Source organism: Hibiscus syriacus, unplaced genomic scaffold (assembly GCF_006381635.1).
Source record: "Hibiscus syriacus cultivar Baekdansim isolate YM2019G1 unplaced genomic scaffold, ASM638163v2 tig00110187_pilon, whole genome shotgun sequence".
In the NCBI taxonomy this organism is placed as follows: Eukaryota; Viridiplantae; Streptophyta; class Magnoliopsida; order Malvales; family Malvaceae; genus Hibiscus; species Hibiscus syriacus.
The window spans coordinates 762211-782699 of record NW_024062618.1 but is presented as its reverse complement, the minus strand read 5'-3'; the positions used below and the strand labels follow the sequence as shown (position 1 = coordinate 782699).

At 34.1% G+C, this 20489-nt stretch overlaps 3 protein-coding genes and 1 pseudogene across 3 annotated transcripts; 2 read left to right on the top strand and 2 right to left on the bottom strand.

The window, feature by feature from the left end:
• Window positions 1-247: 247 nt before the first annotated feature.
• Window positions 248-2737, bottom strand: LOC120217435 (U3 small nucleolar ribonucleoprotein protein IMP4-like). The gene is made up of 9 exons (XM_039214526.1): window positions 2517-2737; window positions 2351-2434; window positions 2125-2234; window positions 1998-2048; window positions 1372-1515; window positions 1194-1283; window positions 897-1003; window positions 590-674; window positions 248-504 (listed from the first exon to the last, which is right to left on the bottom strand). Exons 1-9 carry the CDS (start codon window positions 2626-2628, stop codon window positions 367-369), a joined length of 921 nt encoding a protein of 306 aa, XP_039070457.1. The 5' UTR covers window positions 2629-2737; the 3' UTR covers window positions 248-366.
• Window positions 2738-3479: 742 nt separating this feature from the next.
• On the bottom strand, window positions 3480-5240 carry LOC120217562 (annotated as a pseudogene).
• Window positions 5241-8697: 3457 nt separating this feature from the next.
• Window positions 8698-11484, top strand: LOC120217561. The gene is made up of 2 exons (XM_039214647.1): window positions 8698-8948; window positions 9574-11484. The coding sequence occupies exon 2, from the start codon at window positions 9575-9577 to the stop codon at window positions 11264-11266; it is 1692 nt and encodes a 563-aa protein (XP_039070578.1). The 5' UTR covers window positions 8698-8948; window position 9574; the 3' UTR covers window positions 11267-11484.
• A 4523-nt stretch (window positions 11485-16007) lies between these two features.
• LOC120217466 (wound-induced protein 1-like) lies at window positions 16008-16479 on the top strand. Its single transcript, XM_039214554.1, has one exon. It carries the CDS (start codon window positions 16120-16122, stop codon window positions 16477-16479), a length of 360 nt encoding a protein of 119 aa, XP_039070485.1. The 5' UTR covers window positions 16008-16119.
• The last annotated feature ends 4010 nt before the right edge of the window (window positions 16480-20489 follow it).

The window sequence follows — 20489 nt, the reverse complement described above, 5'->3', positions numbered from 1 at the left end:
TGATAGAAAGTTGAGGGGATATTTAAACTTAACTAGATGTAGAATAACATTTTGAACCAGAAACCCCTTTTAATAACAGCACTAAAATGACATTTTTTAGAGTAACATATACATATACAAAATTGTCATTTGATTTGTGCTTTTAGACGGTCTTCTATGAAAATAGAGAATGTGCAGAGGAATGAAACTAGCCCTGGAAGAACTAAGAAAAAGTAAAGTTACCTGTAATCCTTGATAACATAAACTGTTGCTTTAAATAAAATTTGACATGAAATATTCATAATTCAAACAACCTTAGAAACATAAAAGAAAACCTAAATAAAACAACATAATCATAAGAATATGAAAATTTTCAGGGTCCAAAGCTTAAGCTTTAATTTTCTTTCTTTTATCATCTGATTCTTGGTCGTTTCCGATGAAGTTTCGTTTCTTGGTCGTGTTCATGTAAGGTCTAATAACCCATTCGACCTGAGCTTCACTCTGCTCCATTGTTCCTAATTTTACCTGCAACATGAGCAAGTCGGTTTAATTTAAACTGCAATACAAAGCACCCGATGATTATGATATATCGATATGGCATTATAGTTACCTGATAAAGCCGCAATTCAAACCTCGGACCGATTTCCTTTAACTCGACTGATTTAGGACCTCCAGGTTTCTCGTAGATATGATGCCTGCATGTTTACATGCTATCAATGAGTGAGAGTGAACATTTCATATCATTGAAAGAAGAGGCACAACAATCTATGTCATGATTATAATAAAAAACACACAACTGACAAGTTCACTCGCTTCAAGGTTTCGACAAGTTATTGACCGATTTTATTATCCACTAATGATATCAATATCTCCCTTTTAATGCTAATGAATGCAACAAAATTTAAAAGAGAACCAACCTGAATGAAATATAGTCAGACCGATTAGCGAAAGTCACAATACGTTTTGTATCCGGCTTTGGCACAGGGAATAAATGTTTTAGAATGTTCGCTGTCCTTTCACCGAGCTGGCAAAAATAAATTGAAAATGAATGTCAACCAGGCTTCGTTACATAACCAGCTATTAGACACAAGTGGCATATATGTAAAACCATTAAAAGAACTAACCCCAAAAGGTTCAGGTATGCACATATATAAATTGTACCCAATGGCATCATATGCTTTGTAAATATGGTGCATGTAAAATGATAAGAATACCTTGGTCTTAAAATTGTCAAGAATCAAATGTGGGTAAGCTTCAGGCATTGTTCCCATGGATTTCTTGTCCTTAATGTCATGTCTTGTAACCTAGAAGGAAATATTAGATTAAGAAAACAAACAAAGAAATAGAAGACGAAGTAAACATCTGTGCAGGCTAGAGTGGTCAAATACTTGCCACATTGAGTATCCCAAAGTATGCAGTGGGACCAAACGGTAAATGACTTATGATCAAACCATCTGGTATGCCCCGGTGCTCATGAACCAAAATAACATCAGTAAACTCATGTGCGCGGCAACTTTCAATAATTTCAGATATGACCTGCAAATAAGAAAAAAGGGGGGATAGATAATCACTTTCTAAATTTCACTAGAAAACCAGCTTGATGTCAAATAAGTAAATAAATTTGTGTTAAATAAAGGTATTGGTGTTCATAATATGAATCATGACTGGCAGGCCTAGGCAATGCTTTCAACATGGTCCTATTTAAAAGGTAAAAGTTGCAAATCAATTACTAGGAGGAGAAAAGTGTAGCTCCAAAGCTTGACAAGACGACAAGAAAAAATTGCATCAAGAAGTCTAATGGTGCAATAGTTCAAAGAAAAGGTTGGTTAAATGGAATGTTCAACTTAAACGCTGAACACGACTTTAGCCAAGTTGCTGATAATAAAACCAGTGCCAAAAGTGATAGAACTTGCATTTTATATCCTCAACATCAAGAACAAAACCCTAGCCCACAATTCAACACAAGCATCATAACAATAAGACAACCAATAGGAACATCACTACAATGCTGCACTCACCTGACCACCACGATTCATTCGCTCAGCATTGGGAAAGACGAACTTCAATTCCTACAATAAACACTCCTTAGGAAACCGCAAAATATCAAGGAAAAATGGTATTCATTACCAAAATAGACAAACCAACCTTAACAAACTGTACAAGAGGAGCACTTGGATCCCGAGATGTTGTCAGCAAAATCTTAGGGTCTCGTACGGTTGCATTTGCATACTCGTCATCAATATGAGATTTGGGAACTAAAAATCCACCAAAATTAAACAGTCATATATCAACACGAAAACTCAAAAAAAGGCCAAAAAAATGAAAAAGGGGGTTTCTTTAACTAAGAACATAATAAAAGTTAAAAAATTACTGGCTGTGTAATCATCTTCAAGGTCAATTTCTTGGCGAAGCGCGGCCTCCTCATTGCGGAGCTCAGTCGGAATGGGTTTTCCCTCTACAACGAAACAAAATTAAAATAATAATGGTAAAATTTGAAATTAAATTATGATAAAAAAAGAAAGAAAATTTAATAGTACCATCAAGGGCTTCTTTGATCTTCCGTTTCTTCTCATAAAGCAAACGCTCTTTGCCTTCCAAGCTCTTCCTGTACAAATATTCTCTCCTCAATCGTATATTTCTTCTCAGCATATTTTTTTTATTTAGTTTTAAGCGAAGCGACTGCTAACTAGATTTTGTAGAGTTTAGGGTTTTCTCAGTAGATGGTGGAAGAAAAACAAATTTCACCACAGCTTTAAAACGACGACGGTGCCATTTTATTAACCATCACGATACCCTGCGCTGATGTGTATTTGCGTTAAGAATAGGCCAAAATTTGTACCTTTGCAAAATTTGGGCTTTAAACTAAGAAAATCATAGGGTAAACTATACTTGTTATCACTTAGTTATTGTATCTTTTCATTTTCATCATTAACTTTTTAATTTTGTTAATCAAATCATCTGATTATTTAATTATTGTCGATCAAACTACTGGCCGTCAACATTTAATACAGTAGGTGATATGTCATTTAAAAAATTGATAAAATTATAGATTTATCTCTGTTAGTTATACATTCTATCTATTTAATCTTAATTTTAATTTAATTTAATAAATTTAATCTTCTAATCAGATTGTAATACATGTCACAATCATTGGTTAGAGAATTATATTTATTTTAATTTGTTTAATTCAATAGAGGTGGCATGTATGCATACTAAACTTTATTTCATTATCATACATTCATATCATAAATATTTGTATAAAATATTCTTACTAGATTAATCGGGACGTAAAAATTTATATCTTAACATAACTAGAAAATATCGTAAGTCATTCAAATCAATTGTATACATATTTAATTATATTTTCGGATAATATAAATGACTACCCGAAAATAGTATGCAAGTGATTTTAATGAAACAAACAACAAAAAGAAAGAATACACCGTGATACGAAAAGGGAGAAAAAAAACCATGAAACAGATCATGATTCATGATCCATTTCATGTGAAGATGCTATATATGTTGGTAGAAATGGCGATTATGCTTGTTACTACTGCCAGAACAATCATCACCGCCGCCAAAATCCGATCCCTCGCCGTCGATATGCCCCAGGCATCCCTGTAATGGAAAACAAAGTAAAACATTATGCATATATGTGTATCTATGTATATAAAAATATTGCAGAGGTTCCATGCAAGTGCATAGATTGAGAGACTACCTAAGAGCAATGGCGCCGGGAAAGATAAATCCGAGGGAGACGGTAGAGGTCGATCCCATGAACTGAAAGAAGTACCATATGTTAGGAATGGCTATGGCCGCCGTGTAACTGAAGGCTAAAAGAACAAGTGTGATGCACATAAATCCCGTGTTATCTTTTGCCAGGGGAGTTTTGTTTGGAAAAAGAAATTCATCCATGTTGGCTCTCAACGAGAAGTTTAAAAGAGGGAACACCAGCATGAGGTGCAATGCTTAGCTCAATCGAACTACATCGGTGAGTAACGATTCGATCGCTGAGCTGGAGTTTCGATAAAAGTTTACAAGTATATCTGCCATGATCGAATCACCAAACAGAAGGTATCCGAAGACTCCGATGGTGAAGTAGATTGCAGCACATAAGACCACCGAAATTCGGACTGCTGATATCATATTGGAAGGTTTCACCATCTCGAAACCAATCGGATGAACTGCAATCATTCATTAAAAGCCTTTTGAATGAGCCATTTTGTGACAAATACAACCAAGGAGGCCAAAGTGTCCTCACCATTGAAATGAAATGTGAAAGCTGTGACAATGACAGGGACAGCAGTGAAGAGTTCAAAGAAAGAAACTTTGTTGTCCAATTCCGGTACCGGTCTCGGACTATTCGCTTTCCCTTCGAAAAGCGCCATGATCGCCATAACCGAACTTATGCCAACAAACACCACAGCAAGGAAAACTGATATTGCAGAACTGAACCTCAATGATTCTGCAAATTAAGCACACTAAAGCTTAGTTCTTAGGCCACTAGGAAGATTATCAAGAGAAGAAAAGGCTTTTGGAGCATACCCACGCGCTTGAACATAACCAACGGAAGCAGAACGAAGACGAGGGTGAAGAGGAGCGCGAAAGCACGCGAATTCCACCAACGAATGCCAAACCATTGTTGCAGAACACCCAAGTGAACTGATCCTTCAGGTTGATTCCCTGATAGAACATCCCCTAAGGGAACAAAAACATGTTCTCAAAAATCGGAACAAACAATACCGGAAACCGACAAATCGATCATGTAGACAAAGCATATAACATAAAGATCACATCAGTGAAGAACATGGTAAATCCAGTACTTGCCTATGATGATCAAATAAATGATGAGGCAGCCACGATTAGTGATCATAACACATATTTGTTCCAGGATCTATCCGACCTTCCCGAATGACTCCTCATGACACCGGCATATGTTGTTGTGTCCCCGGCACGGGTGTATCTCATCAAAAACTCAACTGATCTCTCTGCTAGCCAAGCTATAACAGCAATCATCACAAACGCTGGGATTACACCTAACACCTTGATTGTTGCAGGGATTGACATTATTCCAGCACCAATAATGCTTGTGGACACATTAAACACCGCACCGGATACTGATGGAGACTTTGCCGGCGACGTTCTGCTCTCAGGAAGCAGTGATGCATTTACTCCGGCGGCCGGCGACATTTTCAGATGAGAAAGCACAATAATTTATGTTGTATTCTTATGCATAATTATGCATTGGATGCGTGCATACATAAAGCTGTGGACAGTGGGATCTGACAAATTTAAGATCGAAGGGCATTTTATTTTTAAAAAAAAGCATCCTTTAAACATTATTTCTCAATCTAGCACATGTTTTTATTTAATTCTTAAAACAATATTCTTTTGATAAAATAAAATATATGAATTTTACAAACAGCGTCTTTTAAGTTCCTTTTTTTAAAAAAAGAAATCACGATTAAATGATTATACTAATAGATATGAACATGTTTTATCCTAGTGATTTGTGTTTTTACAACATGTGCATTGTTTAGGATGTTTGAAATTTTCTTATATTTACAACAACGTAAATCTTAGTCGATGTTGGACGATACTTTAAATTTTTCCGTGAAATTTTTTTAAACCAACATTGTATTCAAATTTTTTTAATTCATTAATAAAGTAATTTTTTAGTGCTACCATTTGTGTTATAAAAAGATATTATTTTAAAATTTAATAAGAAAATATTAAATTGAGAAACATTTTTTTAAATATTTAAAAAAACGAAAGAAGGGTGTGCCTGGAATTAATTAAATTACTCGTTTCATTTATCATTGGAACTTATTTTATAATTAAGGGACAAGTTAGGGTGAGGTGATGCTGTCATATATGAATGTGTTGCCCAGAAAATGTTTGAAATGGACACCAAGATGAATCTGGAATTAAAAGCAGGAGATGGGGAATGTGCATAATATTAAATTGTGATTGCAGTCATGGTCGCAGTTGTAATGTCTCGATTATAGATATTACGAACGCTACGAAAATATAATTTATATTTAAAAGAATATTTGTATTTTTAAATTACAAATCCGTTACATTGTAACTATCAGCTATATTACTGCTACAACTTAATACTACGGGAGTGTATCGACTATCAAATCATAAATTTAAGTTGAAGTTTTGATTTACTTTGATTAAAGTATAACTTATAAGTTCCGAGTTTAACTTAAATAACTCAATCGGTCATCCTCATGAGTCACGGCGTGGTATTCAACGGTCGAAGTCGATGTTCCGATGCTCAAGCTCCTTTATTTAACATTTTGCATGGCCCTTGAATCCTCTATAAGATTCCTTTTGCAAGCATGCTCACACGGTGATAAGAGAGAAGATTTCAGTGCAAAAAAAGAGGAAAAAAAATCTTTATCATCTTGTCTTCCAATGAAAGCTACCCCATAGTCCACTGGTTGGTAGCTATGGCAATCATGCTTGTCAAAATAGCCAACATCATCAATAAATCTGCCATCACCTTTTCTGTTCTTGTTGATACCCCATAGTCCACAAGTTGGTAGCTAGGTGCATTGTGTAGCTTAGTCGAGCGGTTTCAGTTATGGTAGACCGATTCCACAATTCGAATTTTGATCGAAGTTCATTACATAGGCCATGATGGAGTCCCCGACGAGATTGTATCCAAAGAAACCGATGCAGCAGTAAATTGCTAAAGATATCCTGGCTGCATATCTCATATCAGAAGGCCTACTGAGTTCTGACCTTATGGGATGAACTGCATTATGTCCAAAGATTTTATGTTCCAAAAATGAAAATTACAATTCTGAAATTGAAAAATGCATTTCGAAGTGAAGTGAGGTTCGATTACTGTTAACATTAAAACCGAAGCCGGTTTCACAAGGATCGGAACAGTAGTGAAAAGATCAAAGACAGAAACTTGATTAGCGAAATCTGGCGGCAATGTCATGATCTGAGATTTTCCATTGCAAAATGCATAAATTGCCATTTCTGAACTTATGGCTATGAACACTACTCCAAGGAGAATGTACCAATTCATCCATTAAAATCACCTAACTCATATGTGGCAAGAACACCAATGGAAGCACATCTCCTAGAAAAGAAAATTACCAATTCAATGGTTTCAAACACCAAATACTCAGAAAAGGAAACATAAAAAGCTACCACTTACCAATGAATGATCAAGTAAATGATGAGACAACCGACGTTAGTGACCATAACAGAGATTTGAACTGCATAGGAAACCCAATGGTCCAAAGGATTCTTCCATTAATCCAGCATACGTGGGTTGACTTGCCATATTGAGTGTACCTTAACTGAGTTTCTAGAGAATTTGCATCTGATAAAAGTGGATTGAGATCACTGGCACCAGTTTCGGCTTCCTTCATGCTGTGTTTTTGAAGGGTTGTTGACTTCTGCATAGTTTCTTTGGTCCTAGCAGAGTTATTAACTTATTACAGATTGAAACTAATTGAAGAATGTAGCAGGGAATTAAATTATCACCATGTGCAATAAAATAATGAATAAAGTTTGGTTGGTCTAAAAGGACAAGGTTTTCTGACATAGAAATCAGCTTATGCAAATCCTTTAACAACCACTGAAAAGGTTTCATCTATGTTTTGAAAACCGAATCGGACCGGCCGGTTCAACCGGTTCAATCGAGAACCGTTACTTAGTCTGATTTAATCTAAACCGATTAAACCGCTATTAGTGAACCGATCAGAACCGTTGAACCGTTCGAACCGGACCGGCTGAAAACCGAAAAAAACCGGAAAAAACCGAGATTTTTGTTTTATAAAAAATTAAACCAAACAACGTTGTTTGTTAAACGAGCCAAGTCGAACTCGAGTATTGCTGAGCTCGACTCGAACTTGAAAACTTTAAAAGTAAGCTCAACTCAACTCAAACTCACAAGCTAAAAATTATCAAGTTCAACTCAAACTCGAAATATAATATTGAAACTTGAACTCAAAAAGGCTTGAATTCAAAAAAAAAATTAGAAGCTCGATTGAAGCCTAAAATTCGAGCTTGATTGAAGTGAAAGAATAGTTCACTCAATGCTCACCAAAAGGTTCCATGATTTTGAATGCCAAATTACCTCTATTATTTATAGAAGTTAGTTGTGATGCGCTTCTATGTTTCTTAGCAATGTGAGATTGTTTTGTTCTCATATTTTTACTCTTTAAACTTTTGGGATGCTCTTCTATGTTTCTTAGCCATGTGAGATTGTTTTTTTAAAAAATTAAACCAAACAATATCATTTTGTTATGATTTTTTAACCCCAAATTTATTTTTTAATTATAGTTATATAATTATATTTATTATTTAATATGTTTTACCTTAAATATTATGTTGTAGTTAATTTGAATCATTTTGTTTCACTTGATTTTATGGTTTTTAACTTATATATGTTATGACTTGCTTTGAATATGACTTGTGATATAAAAAATTATTTTTTATTAAATATTTTTGGTATTTTTATTTAATTTTTTAAATAATTATGACGTCGTCCGGTTCTTCCGACCGGTCGGACCAATTCGACCGTTAAACCAGTGAACTGATAGCATGATCGGTTTGCTAACCGGTCCGGTTCTGAAAACCATGGGTTTCATAGACTGCATGCATAGTGGATGGTTCAAACTGGTGTAATACCACTTTTGGTCCCTGTATTTTTGCCAAACTGAGAATTTGGGTAAAGTACAGGGACAAAAACTAGTATTAAGCCTTTCAAAAATGTTTGAAGCCATCTGATGAGCACCAAGACCACTTTTATTCAAACGTTGGTTAAACGAACGGTGGTGTCAAGTCTGAAAATAGACATCTGTACATGTGCTTCCACTAAAGCAAAAGTGTATCTTTTTTGAACAAATTCCATTACATCTAGTCTCATGAAGCCCTTTCTCTGTTTTCCTTAACCCTAAGTTTCAGTCCATAAGTTTCCTTCTGTTTCAGGTGATCAGGTTCGTCTTCCTTAAAATTCGTTACATCCGACTCTTCTTTTTTGTATATATACGCTGTTTTTTATTCATTAAATGAAAGAATTTGAGCAAATTTATGGTTTTCTTTCATTTGCCTGGAACCCTTCTGATGCTAAAGAACAAATTTTTTATATAAAAGATGATGATGCTGTATAAGTCAGAGGTCTGAATTTTAGATTTTAGGATAGATTTTTTGATCTGGTTCAAATTCTGTTTTTCAAAATATTGATTTGTTTATGTTTGCTTAGCTTTGAAGATTCCATGTTTCCCCTTTGTTTTGCCACAATTTTAGGGTTAGTAACTGCAAAATTGATTAGGTTGTGTGTCCCCTGGTTTCCTATTCAATTTTACATTCACACTTTAAGAGCTTGTTCAAATGATACAAATTTATTTTGTATTTTGTTTACTTAGCTTTGAAGATTCCTTAGGTTCCCTATTGCTTTGCTGCAATTTTAGTGGTAGTAACTTCTCATTTATAGATTAGATTGTGTGTCTTCGGGTTTTTTCAATTCAGTTCTAGAATTACACTTTAGGAGCTGATTTATGTGAGCTTCTCTTTGTCTGCATCTTTCTGGGATTTTATTTGAGGGTTCTGTTTTGATATTAGAATGGCTTCGAGTGATAATGGGGATCGGAAAGAGCAAACCGAGGAATCCAATGACAATAAAACAACGGAGCAAATTTCTCTTCCCGTTTCATCGTCACAAAGGACACTTCTAAATGGCGAAACCCCCCAAAGAAAGTCCCTTATCAGCTCTATGTCTCCACTGAGTAGACTCAAGTTTCTTAATTTTGGTTCTGCATCTGCTAGATTCAAGCTTTTAGCTCAAGAAAGAGATGAGGTTTCTCAGTTGGTGGCTTCTTCAAGTGGCCATCGGATCCGAGAACGTCTGACTGGGGTTTTAGCGAAAAAAATCGATTGGGTGTTTCTCATGAAAATGAGTAAGGAATGGATTAGAGACCCCATGAATATGGCCCTTTTTGTATGGATCATGTGTGTTGCTATATCGGGTGCTATTTTGTTCCTCGTCATGACTGGAATGTTGAATAAGGCGCTCCCTAAGAAGTCCCAGAGAGACGCCTGGTTCGAAGTCAACAATCAAATTCTCAATGCTCTGTTTACTCTCATGTGTTTGTACCATCACCCTAAGCGATTTTACCATCTTGTACTTCTTTGTAGATGGAAACCAGTAGATGTTTCCCGACTCAGGAAGGTATACTGTAAGAACGGGACCTATAAGCCCCATGAGTGGGCACACATGATGGTGGTTGTTGTGCTACTCCATATCAATTGTTTTGCTCAGTATGCCCTTTGTGGTCTGAACTGGGGATTCAAGAGATCCAAGCGACCCCCGATTGGTGTTGGGATATGTATATCATTTGCAATAGCTGCACCAGCATTGGCCGGTCTTTACACCATTGTTAGTCCTCTTGGGAAGGATTATGTTTCTGAAATGGATGAGGAAGCACAGAAGGTGGTTGATGATGGTGAAAGTAGTAGATCAGAGTGGTCGAGACGAAAATCATTCGAGAAGAGATATTCGTTCGCATCTGGAGATGACAAGAGAATTGTGGAGAGCAGGCCGCTCTGGAGTGGAGGGATACTAGACTTTTGGAATGACATTTCTCTAGCTTATCTTTCTGTTTTTTGTAGCTGTTGTGTCTTTGGGTGGAACATGGAGAGACTCGGATTCGGGAACATGTATGTACATATTGCTACTTTTCTCCTGTTTTGTATGGCTCCTTTCTGGATTTTCAACTTGGCTGCTGTGAATATCGATAATGAGACTGTCAGAGAGGCTCTTGGTTTTACTGGAATTGTTCTCTGTCTGTTCGGTTTATGTTATGGCGGCTTCTGGAGGATCCAAATGAGGAAGAGATTCAGTTTGCCAGCGTATAAGTTTTGTTTCGGTAATCCAGGAGCCAGCGATTGCACACTATGGCTATTCTGCTGTTGGTGCACACTTGCTCAGGAAGTACGCACCGGGAATTCTTATGACATTGTAGAAGATAAGTTGTTAAGAAAACAAACAAACAATGGTAACGAGCTGCCAATGTCACCTTTACCTCGTGAAGGTGGGAGCGTCCAATTTCGTCCCAACCCTAGTTCGTCACCGGGGTACAATTCGACCCCAACCACAAGGTTTACAACCAGTTCATCAAGTTCCAAAATGATTTCAAATGAGTATCATAGTCCAGACCGGCAACTTTCTACAGCGAAAGGAGAGTTTTCAGTAGGAGGTAAAGATGAAACCATGATTCCACCTACTCCATCACCGATACAGAGAGACGAAACATAATCGAGGAAAAATTTCAAGCATATCCTTATCATTGTCCAACGAGTCCATGTTCATACTACACCAATATTTTCGAGAGCATCGAAAAGCATTATATAATCTCACTTTTTCCCCTACTTTCTTGCTTTTCAATTTTTTTTGGGTAAATATGTATGTAAAATTTGCATGGACGGTGTTTACTACACTATTGTTCTGGAGAATCCTTTTTATTGGCAGCCTTAGTTTTCACATGTTTTGATAGTCATCCTCGTACTATGTCTGAATATGTGTTGAACACAGGTATTTCGAGCAGAACGATTAGTCGAAGCAACATAGCTTTTTAGTTTGTATAGTTTGTCCATTCCGAAAGAAACTCAAATTCATATTGTTGATGATCCTTTTCCGTATTCGATCCGAGATTACGAAAATGTTAGATGTCAACACAGAGCTCTTCTGCTCATGCCATTATTGGGTTCAAATTCATATTGTTCATTACACGTAGAAGGAAACGCATACACATTTCATATATGTATACATATATTCATATTATATAGAATATTAATTTTGCTGTGAAAGAGGAACGTGATGAATTCCCCCCCTGGTGATGTAGTGGTTAGCTTGTCGGACAGTGACAATGACGACTTAATTACGAGGTAGGTGGTCTTGTCATCTTACTACTTATTACTTCAGGTTCTTCACTATCATGGCCTGCGAGATACAATTCATCATTGTTGCGGATGTTGCAACTATTATTCCAGATTTGTTATAGCTGATTGTTGACTACGAGAACAAGTTAAAATCGTACAAAAGTGATTGTAATAAAGAATAGTATTGAAAGGACTGAAATGAATAAAATAGAAATAATTTGGGGAAAATAGAATTAAAAGAAGTGAAAATACACTAAACCGAATAAATGTAAAATATGATACCATAAAAGTGATATTATTCAGTTCTCAAAATGTTTGGCCAAAACAGCTTGATTTCTTTTTTCAAATAGTAATAGTTAACTTTATTTATTCTTTTATTAGTATGGGTTATTATAAGGTAATATTTGTTCGAAATATTCTCAACAGTTTGACAATGAACACTCAAACACTTCTTTACTGTGTACGAACTCAACTTTTAGGAATAACAACTTTATTAAATAATGAGTATATATCTTAAAATTACTGTGAGAGTATGAGAAAATAACTCAATCAAACAACTCAGATAAATGATAGATGTAAACAAATATCATTATCGATGGTGAAGGATAAACACCATCAACACTAACATAAAAATATATATAATAATGATGGCTCGTTAACAAATTATTCTTACCATAATTCAACTGCAATCTCTCAGTAATTGTGAATATCTATCAATATTTAATTTGATGATCTAAACTAGAAATAAATCAGCATAATAATTTAACATCATCCATGGATACGAACATTAAAATTAACCCTGAAAAAATATAAAGAGCATACGAAAAATTCATAGAAGTATGATAAAATAGAAGAAGAGGTGGAAGAGAAGAATAAAAATAAAATAATACCCCTTATACTTCGATAAAATTGTAAATATAAAAATAGAATTATTCACCATTTTTATACGAAAATAAAAAGACTAATTAGTATAAAAGGGATAGTTCTTCGCATGAGTCATTATCATGGCCACCAAGATACAATGATAATACTGTTAATAACTATATCATCATAGTTATAAAGTTTATGAGTTGTTGCTGAACATGATATACAAACATTAATAATTATATTATAAAATTAATTAATTAAACATACAAAACAATAATAATATTATTAATTATATAATAATCGAATAATAAATGAGTTTTAAATTCTTTATTAAATAATTATGTAAAAAGAAATTTATTAATGAACATAAATAATATGAACAAATTTTATTTGTATTACGTCTATCTAATGAATGGATATACTTAGTTTAATAACACGAATATAAATCAATAAAATTCAATTTTTGTATGAACTAGTCATTGAACGTTCTATTTATTTAGAGTCCTAATCTTTTGGATGCTGAAATTTATATTTCTAAAAGTGATTATATGAATCACTTAAATTAGATCATAAATTCATAATTTTTTTTTCTATTTTAGGGTTGAAAAGTTAGTGTAGCTAATGAAAAGAAATAGATAAGTGGGGTAAGAACTTGGAAAATGGTTCAATTTGTCAAGTTGGAATAAAGATAATTTGTCAAATAGTATGATTGACAATAGATTAGGGAATAAGGACTTCTTTTTTAGGAAAAAATAAAGTTTAAATGTGGATTTCATTTTTCAAACCATTTGCTTAATGCAATGACTGTTGTGTCAACAACAAAAGTAGAATCCACTTGTATGTCATTTGGATGAAGTTTATAGAATATCATTGGATAATTTACTTGAAGTTGTTTGATAGGTTTCTGCCCAACTCTTAACTACAGCCATTATGGTTTGGTTAATATATTATGGGGTTGACTTTTTTCACTATTTAATGTGAATTTTATTGACTATAAAAGTTTAAATTATAGAAATAATGTTTTTTTAATAATCCGGGATGATAATCAGGTAGTATTTGTTTAAAATCGTTCTTAGTCAATAAGAATGCACATACACCCTATAGACATAGATGCTCGAATTCGAAACCTCTAGAAAAAACAACTCTCTTCTAAATGAAGAACGTTCAATGAATTTTATGAAAATAATGCTTAAATATAACTAAATATATTTAAAAATTTTAAAAATAAATAATGTAACACGTGATATTAATTAAACACTATTTATAAAATTAGTTTTTTTTAAAAAGAAATTTGAGTTTTATTTAGAAAAGCATTTCAAGTGGATCTTATCTTTATCAAAATATTTCATTCAGTGGCATAGATAGGGATATGCAAGGCTCTTGGTTCCCTGGTTAAAAGGGATAATTGTATTATTAATCCCTATGAAAATTAATGATTTGATCTGATTTTTAGGGTTATTTTCCAGATTTTTCATAACCCCTTCTTATTGACATCATTTGTCCTTGTACTATACATAAGTTGTCGTTTAGCCTTTGTATTTTAATTTGATTACTTTTAATATCGTATTTTTTTTCAAGTTTGATCTAAATAATAGAAAGATAATACGATTAAATTATAGAAAATCAAGATCACCAAATTAGACATTCAAGGGTTGAGCTACCCATCGAAGCCTGAAGATGTTATTCTACATTGTTTTTTAAAAGTACATTTTCAGAGTTAAAAATACTTTTGGTACAAAAAATAATACAGAGTATCGACAGCTCCAAGCTGGAACTACCAACTATTATTAGTGCCTTTTTAATCTCCATTTGCTCTTTGTTGCAACTTGCACAAGACAAAGCCCTCTCCGTCTCCATCTTCTTAGGACCGGGGCCTAATGTTGATTTTTTAGATATGAATTTTCAGAAACGTGGCCCACTTGGGTATTTACTACAAGGCCAAATCGATTAAATATTTTTCAAGGGATTTCGAAGCTAATTTTACCAAAATTAATATCCATCTCTAGTCAGTCTCTTTATTAAGGGTCAGTTTAACATTACTTTTTAGAAAATATAATTGTTTAATATTATCATCAAAAAGTATTTTTGAAAGTATAAAATATTATATTAAAAAATTTAAAATATATTAATTTGAATTGTGTTTAAATTTGTTAGTTAATATTTTATATATATTAAAAATAAAAGTTAAAAATGAAAATAATTTAACATTTTTTATTAACATGATGTAAAAGGTTTAAATATGTATGATTCCCCTTTACTATATTAAATATTGAAATTTAGTCTTTTTGCTGTCTCTATACCTAATTTTTGTACAAATTTACCTATTTTTGTTGTGGTCATTTAATAAATGAATGAACACGAACATAAGTGTATTCAGTTCGTTTATGTTCACTAACATGTTTATCCGATTTTCCTTTTCCTTTTAACTTTTTTACATTTTAAATATCGGTGAAGATAGGGACTAAATTGAACACATGATTAAATTTAAAATTTATATTGTGAATTTTAAGGAGTTTAAGTACTAGTGGCGTAATTTTACCATTTTCTTTTGCTTGCCGATGAAAGGGTAAAACTAAAAATTGAACGTATAAACGAGCATGTTCGTGAATGCTAAATGAACATGTTTATGAACATATAAACAAATGCGTTCGCGAACATTAAACGAACATGTTCATTAACAACAAATAAATGAACACGGGAACCTTTAAAAATAAATAAACGAACACGAGCATACTATTAAAATTTTAAATGAACATGAATCGAACATAGACACCTTAAAAAATAAACAAACGAACACAAACATAATATTGTTTGTTCAAACTCGGTTCATTTACACCTCTATTTTAATGTATTTTTTAAAAAACAGTAGAAGTTTTAAAAAATTATGAATTTTATTTTTTTAAAAATTAAAAGAGAAAAATAGGCCAAATGTTAAATACTATTAATTGAGTGGGTTTTTAAAGAATTTTGTAACTATCCTTACTGTGTAGACACTTTAACATTTGTAAAGTAAGATAGTTATATTAATGGAAAAAAATTAAACACCTAAATTAAAAATATTAAGCCTAAAAAAAAATACTGACATCCCTTGCATTCATTTCAAGAGTATATGGCTTCCCTTTCTCCCTATATAAACCTAAAGTTCTCCATCCATCCTCACAAAAGTTGTTCAACAGTTACTTGATTGCTCAGAAAGAACTGGTTAACATGCATGAAAAGGTTGTGGATGAATCCAGCAAGAACCAAGAGGTGGTTCTTGCCCTCTATGAGGCATTAAACGCTCGTGACGTCGACACCGTTCACAAAATCCTTGCCTCCGACCTCGAATGGTGGTTCCACGGTCCCCCCACTCACCAGTTTTTGATGCGCCTTCTCACCGGAGCTTCCTCCGACGATTCTTTCCGTTTCGAATTTGACCCTCTCTCGCTCACCACCTTCGGATCCATTGTCATCGTCGAAGGCTGCAATCACTGCCGTTCAACCTCCTGGGTTCACGCTTGGACCGTGACGGATGAGACAATCACCCAAGTGAGGGAGTACTTGAACACTTCTCTCACCGTTACCCGACTCGGAAACTCAACCCAATCTCCACCGTCTGACCACAACCCATCACCGTCGCAATCGGCGGCTGAGGGTACCTCGCTGCATTGCCCTTCTGTATGGGAGAGCAGCTTTTCCAAAAGGGTTGGAAAGTCTGTTCCGGGTCTTGTCCTGGCAATTTAGTCTGTGCCGGGTGATTTCTTCCTTGCTTTTGACGGTTTTACTCAATATATCCAATAAAAAAATATTTCTCATTATAAAACCCAAAATCAATTAATTCCCGAACTAACACTGTTTTCTATCACGTAAATAAAGGCTCCTGTACGAGGTGCCTTTCGATGATGTGATAAAAGATAATTAGATTGGACTGAAATGAAAGAAAAGTAAAAAGAAAGACTAAAAATATAATATATATATATATACATATGAATTTTGTCAAAAAAAAAAAAACACACACACATAGTGCATGTAGAAGACATGTAAGTATAGGAGCATGAATTGTACTGGACAACAACGGTGCTCTTATATTAGCTTTATATTTAATCACTCAATAAATATATGTTTAAAATACTATATTAAACACTTGAAAACTTATTTATTTAAATAATATAAGGATTGGAAATCTCCGTGAGCTTCTAAAATATCACATTTTGAATTTTTTAAACATGTATTTATAGAGAGTGATTGTGTATAAGGCTAATACACGCATGTCACCACCGTTGCTTGGCCTTGTGCTCGGGCTTGTCTTTGACATGTATCGCATGCATTTGCTCTTTTTAAACAAAATGCACATTTTTTTTATATTTTTGACCCCTGTTTTTTTTTTCTTTCATTTCAACCCAAATTGACTGACTCCTACAGAAGACGTTTCCTGTGGAACGCACCTTCTGCTACATCAACGAAAGACGCTTCCTACATAATGTGCTTTTACATAGGTAGCAGAAAAATGTGCTCATTCGAGAATTAATCGTTTATGGTTGTTAAAATGAAAAATATTTTTTATTAGATGATATTTGAATAAAAAAACTAATTATTTATGGTGTAATAATAAGATATATTATATTTGTAAGAAAATTTAAATTTCGAGTTTTAACGATCATACTATTAAAATATTTATAAATTTCAAACAAGTTTCAAATATGAACGTAAAATAGATATGAGAAAATTATGGTTATCAAAATCGGACCGGATCGGCTGATTTAACCGGTTGTTTGTCCGGTCCGGTTACCTCACAAAACCGGTCTGACAATGAACCGGCTGAAAACCAGTAGAACCGGCTGAAAACCGGTAAAACCGATTTGAACCGTCGATTCAATTTTTTTCTTTTAAAAAAAATTAAACCAAACAACGTCGTTTGTTCAACGAGCCAAGTCAAATTCGAGTATTGCTGAGCTCGAATCGAACTCGAAAACTTTAAAAGTAAGCTCAACTCGACTCAAAAACTCACGAGCTAAAATTTATCAAGTTCAACTCGAACTCGAAATATAATATTAAAACTTGAACTCGAAAAGGCTCGAACTCAAAAAAAAATTAGAAGTTCGATTGAAGCCTAAAATTTGAGCTCAATTGAAGCGAAAGAATAGTTCGCTCTATGCTCACCAAAAGACTTCATGATTTTGAACGTCAAATTACCTCTATTATTTATAGAAGTAAGTTGGGATGCTCTTTTATGTTTCTTAGCCATCTGGGATTGTTTTGTTCTCATATTTTTACTCTTTAAACTTTTGGGATGCTCTTCTATGTTTCTTAGCCATGTGAATTTTTTTTTAAATTAAACCAAATGATATAATTTGTTTTGATTTTTTTAAGCCCTAATTTTATTTTTTTTGATTATAATTATATTTATTATTTAATATGTTTTTCCTTAAATATTATGTTATAGTTGATTTGAATCATTTTGTTTCACTTGATTTTATGGTTTTTAATTTATATATATTATCACTTGTGATATTTTTATACTTTTTAATATTGTAAACTTAAAAAAAGTGTTACATATATATTAATATTGTTTTGAATATTATGTAAATTAAAAAAAATATTATTTTATATAAAATCGAATTCAATCGCGGTTGAACACGGTTGAACCAGTGAACCAGTACCTTCACCGGTTCAATGTCCGGTCCAGATTTAAAATCATTGAGAAATATAGAATAAATATTTTTATTAAAAACTTATTTTCATATTTAAAATAATATAAAAACAAGCCCAATGGCTTATTGATTATTAATGAAAAGGCCTCAAATACTGCAGCACTGATTTCTGAAAAGTCACTTTCATCTGAAGAGGGCTTATTGATTACAGTTCGAGAGTCACCCTCAACGACCACCCGTCGGAAACCCAGGTCCCAAGCAAACTGAATAGCGTGCACCGCCGCCATGACTTCCGTAACAAAAGGTGAGATAAGGTGATTGAGCTTCCCACGACACGCACTCATATAGAATAAATCCTATTTTGTGGGGATAAAATTTAACAAATATCTCCCGACAAGTAACTTAATCTTTCGTTGATAAGCTCCTGCCCATAGACGATTATAGAGGGCACTACCTGACTGATATTCCCCAACAGTGTTGGTAAGCATTCGGTACCCGTTTGCACCAATGAATGTCACGCTCTTGCTCAGATTTTTTCCACCAAAACCGACCGACCCATTATGCTCTCCAACTCAGTACACAAATTTGTTGGGAGAAAAAACAGTTGATAGCGTAGAGGAGTAATGTTTGTAATACTGATTTAATAAAAATCTCATTGCCAACCTGAGATAGAAAACGCATACTCCAACTCCTTTTTTATTTCTCTCCACTATCGTCGGCAGTCCTAGATACTTTTCAGGGATAGAGGAGTTTTCAACACCCAAAATTCGACAGACATCATTACGATTATCATTATGTACATTATAGCTGAAAAACAATATGGATTTATCAAAATTAATAATTTGACCCGATCTCTCACCATATAGTCGCAACAATTCTTCTGTGTTTGAAGCCACTCTTGTTGTTGCTTCGTCAAAAATGAGATTATCATCGTCAAATAGTAAGTGCGAAATAATAGGAGCGTACAGATTGTCCCCCCAAACCATTGCTTGATGTAGCAACGAGGAAAGACCCTCTCTGCAAATAAAGAAGAGGTAGGGGCTAAGTGGTGTTTCCTTGACGAAGGTCTCTTTGTGGTAAAAACTTCTCACCTGAGATACGATTAACCACAATTGAGTACGAGATAGAGCAAACACATTCTTTGTACTAAAGAAATATAGCTTTCGGCTAAACCCATTTTAGCCATAATTATCCCTAAAAAGTGTCACTCCACTAGATCATAGGTTTTACTCATATCAAGCTTTAGAACTAAAAAAAAAATTGTCCCTCTATTTGTTTAAAAAAAAAAATCAACAACTCATATGTCGTTATGATATTATCTGAAATCAATCGACCGAGAACAAAAGTGCTCTATGCCTCATCGGTACACATAGAAAACTTTGCATCCGGTTCACAAGCATTTTAGGCATACTTTTAAAGAGTATATAGCACATACTAATTAGACGAAATTGACTCAATTTTGTTAACGCGTGTACTATGGGGACAATAACAATATGGGTGTGATTAATGGAGCTCGTATCTTGTCAACCAAGGAGGAGATCAATGCAAAAATCAACCACATCAAAATTGATTACGTGTCAAAACCGTTGATAAAACAATGCCCCAAGATCATCCTCACCTGAGGCTTTTAATGGGCTCGTCGATTTTACTGTGCACCAAACATCCTCCCTCGTGAAAGGACATCTCAAATCAGCATTCATTCTTGCATAAATATATGGACGCAAGAAAAAGCAAATGCTATGCTTTTAGGCGAGATATGACAATGAAATCAATATTTTCCCCGTTTTTGCATGCTATGATCTTCTTTCTAAAGTTGGAACCTTTTTCTTTTCTTTTTTTTCAACTTTTGAAATTCATTTTTGAATTTCTTCATTGGAAATTGTCGCGATCGTCTTTTGGTTGGGCACCGAATTGGACTTCGACTTGGATTAAACGTTTTGGAGTCGCCACCGACCACTTTAAAACAAATTTAGGTGGGTCGAACACCATCTTACCTGATCTGCGTTGTACCAGAAACGTGTCGGGTTCGGGAGTCGGTTACGGTCAAGGAATGATTAACACCCTTGAACCGCCCTTTCGGTACCAATTAATTTTCCGGTTGTC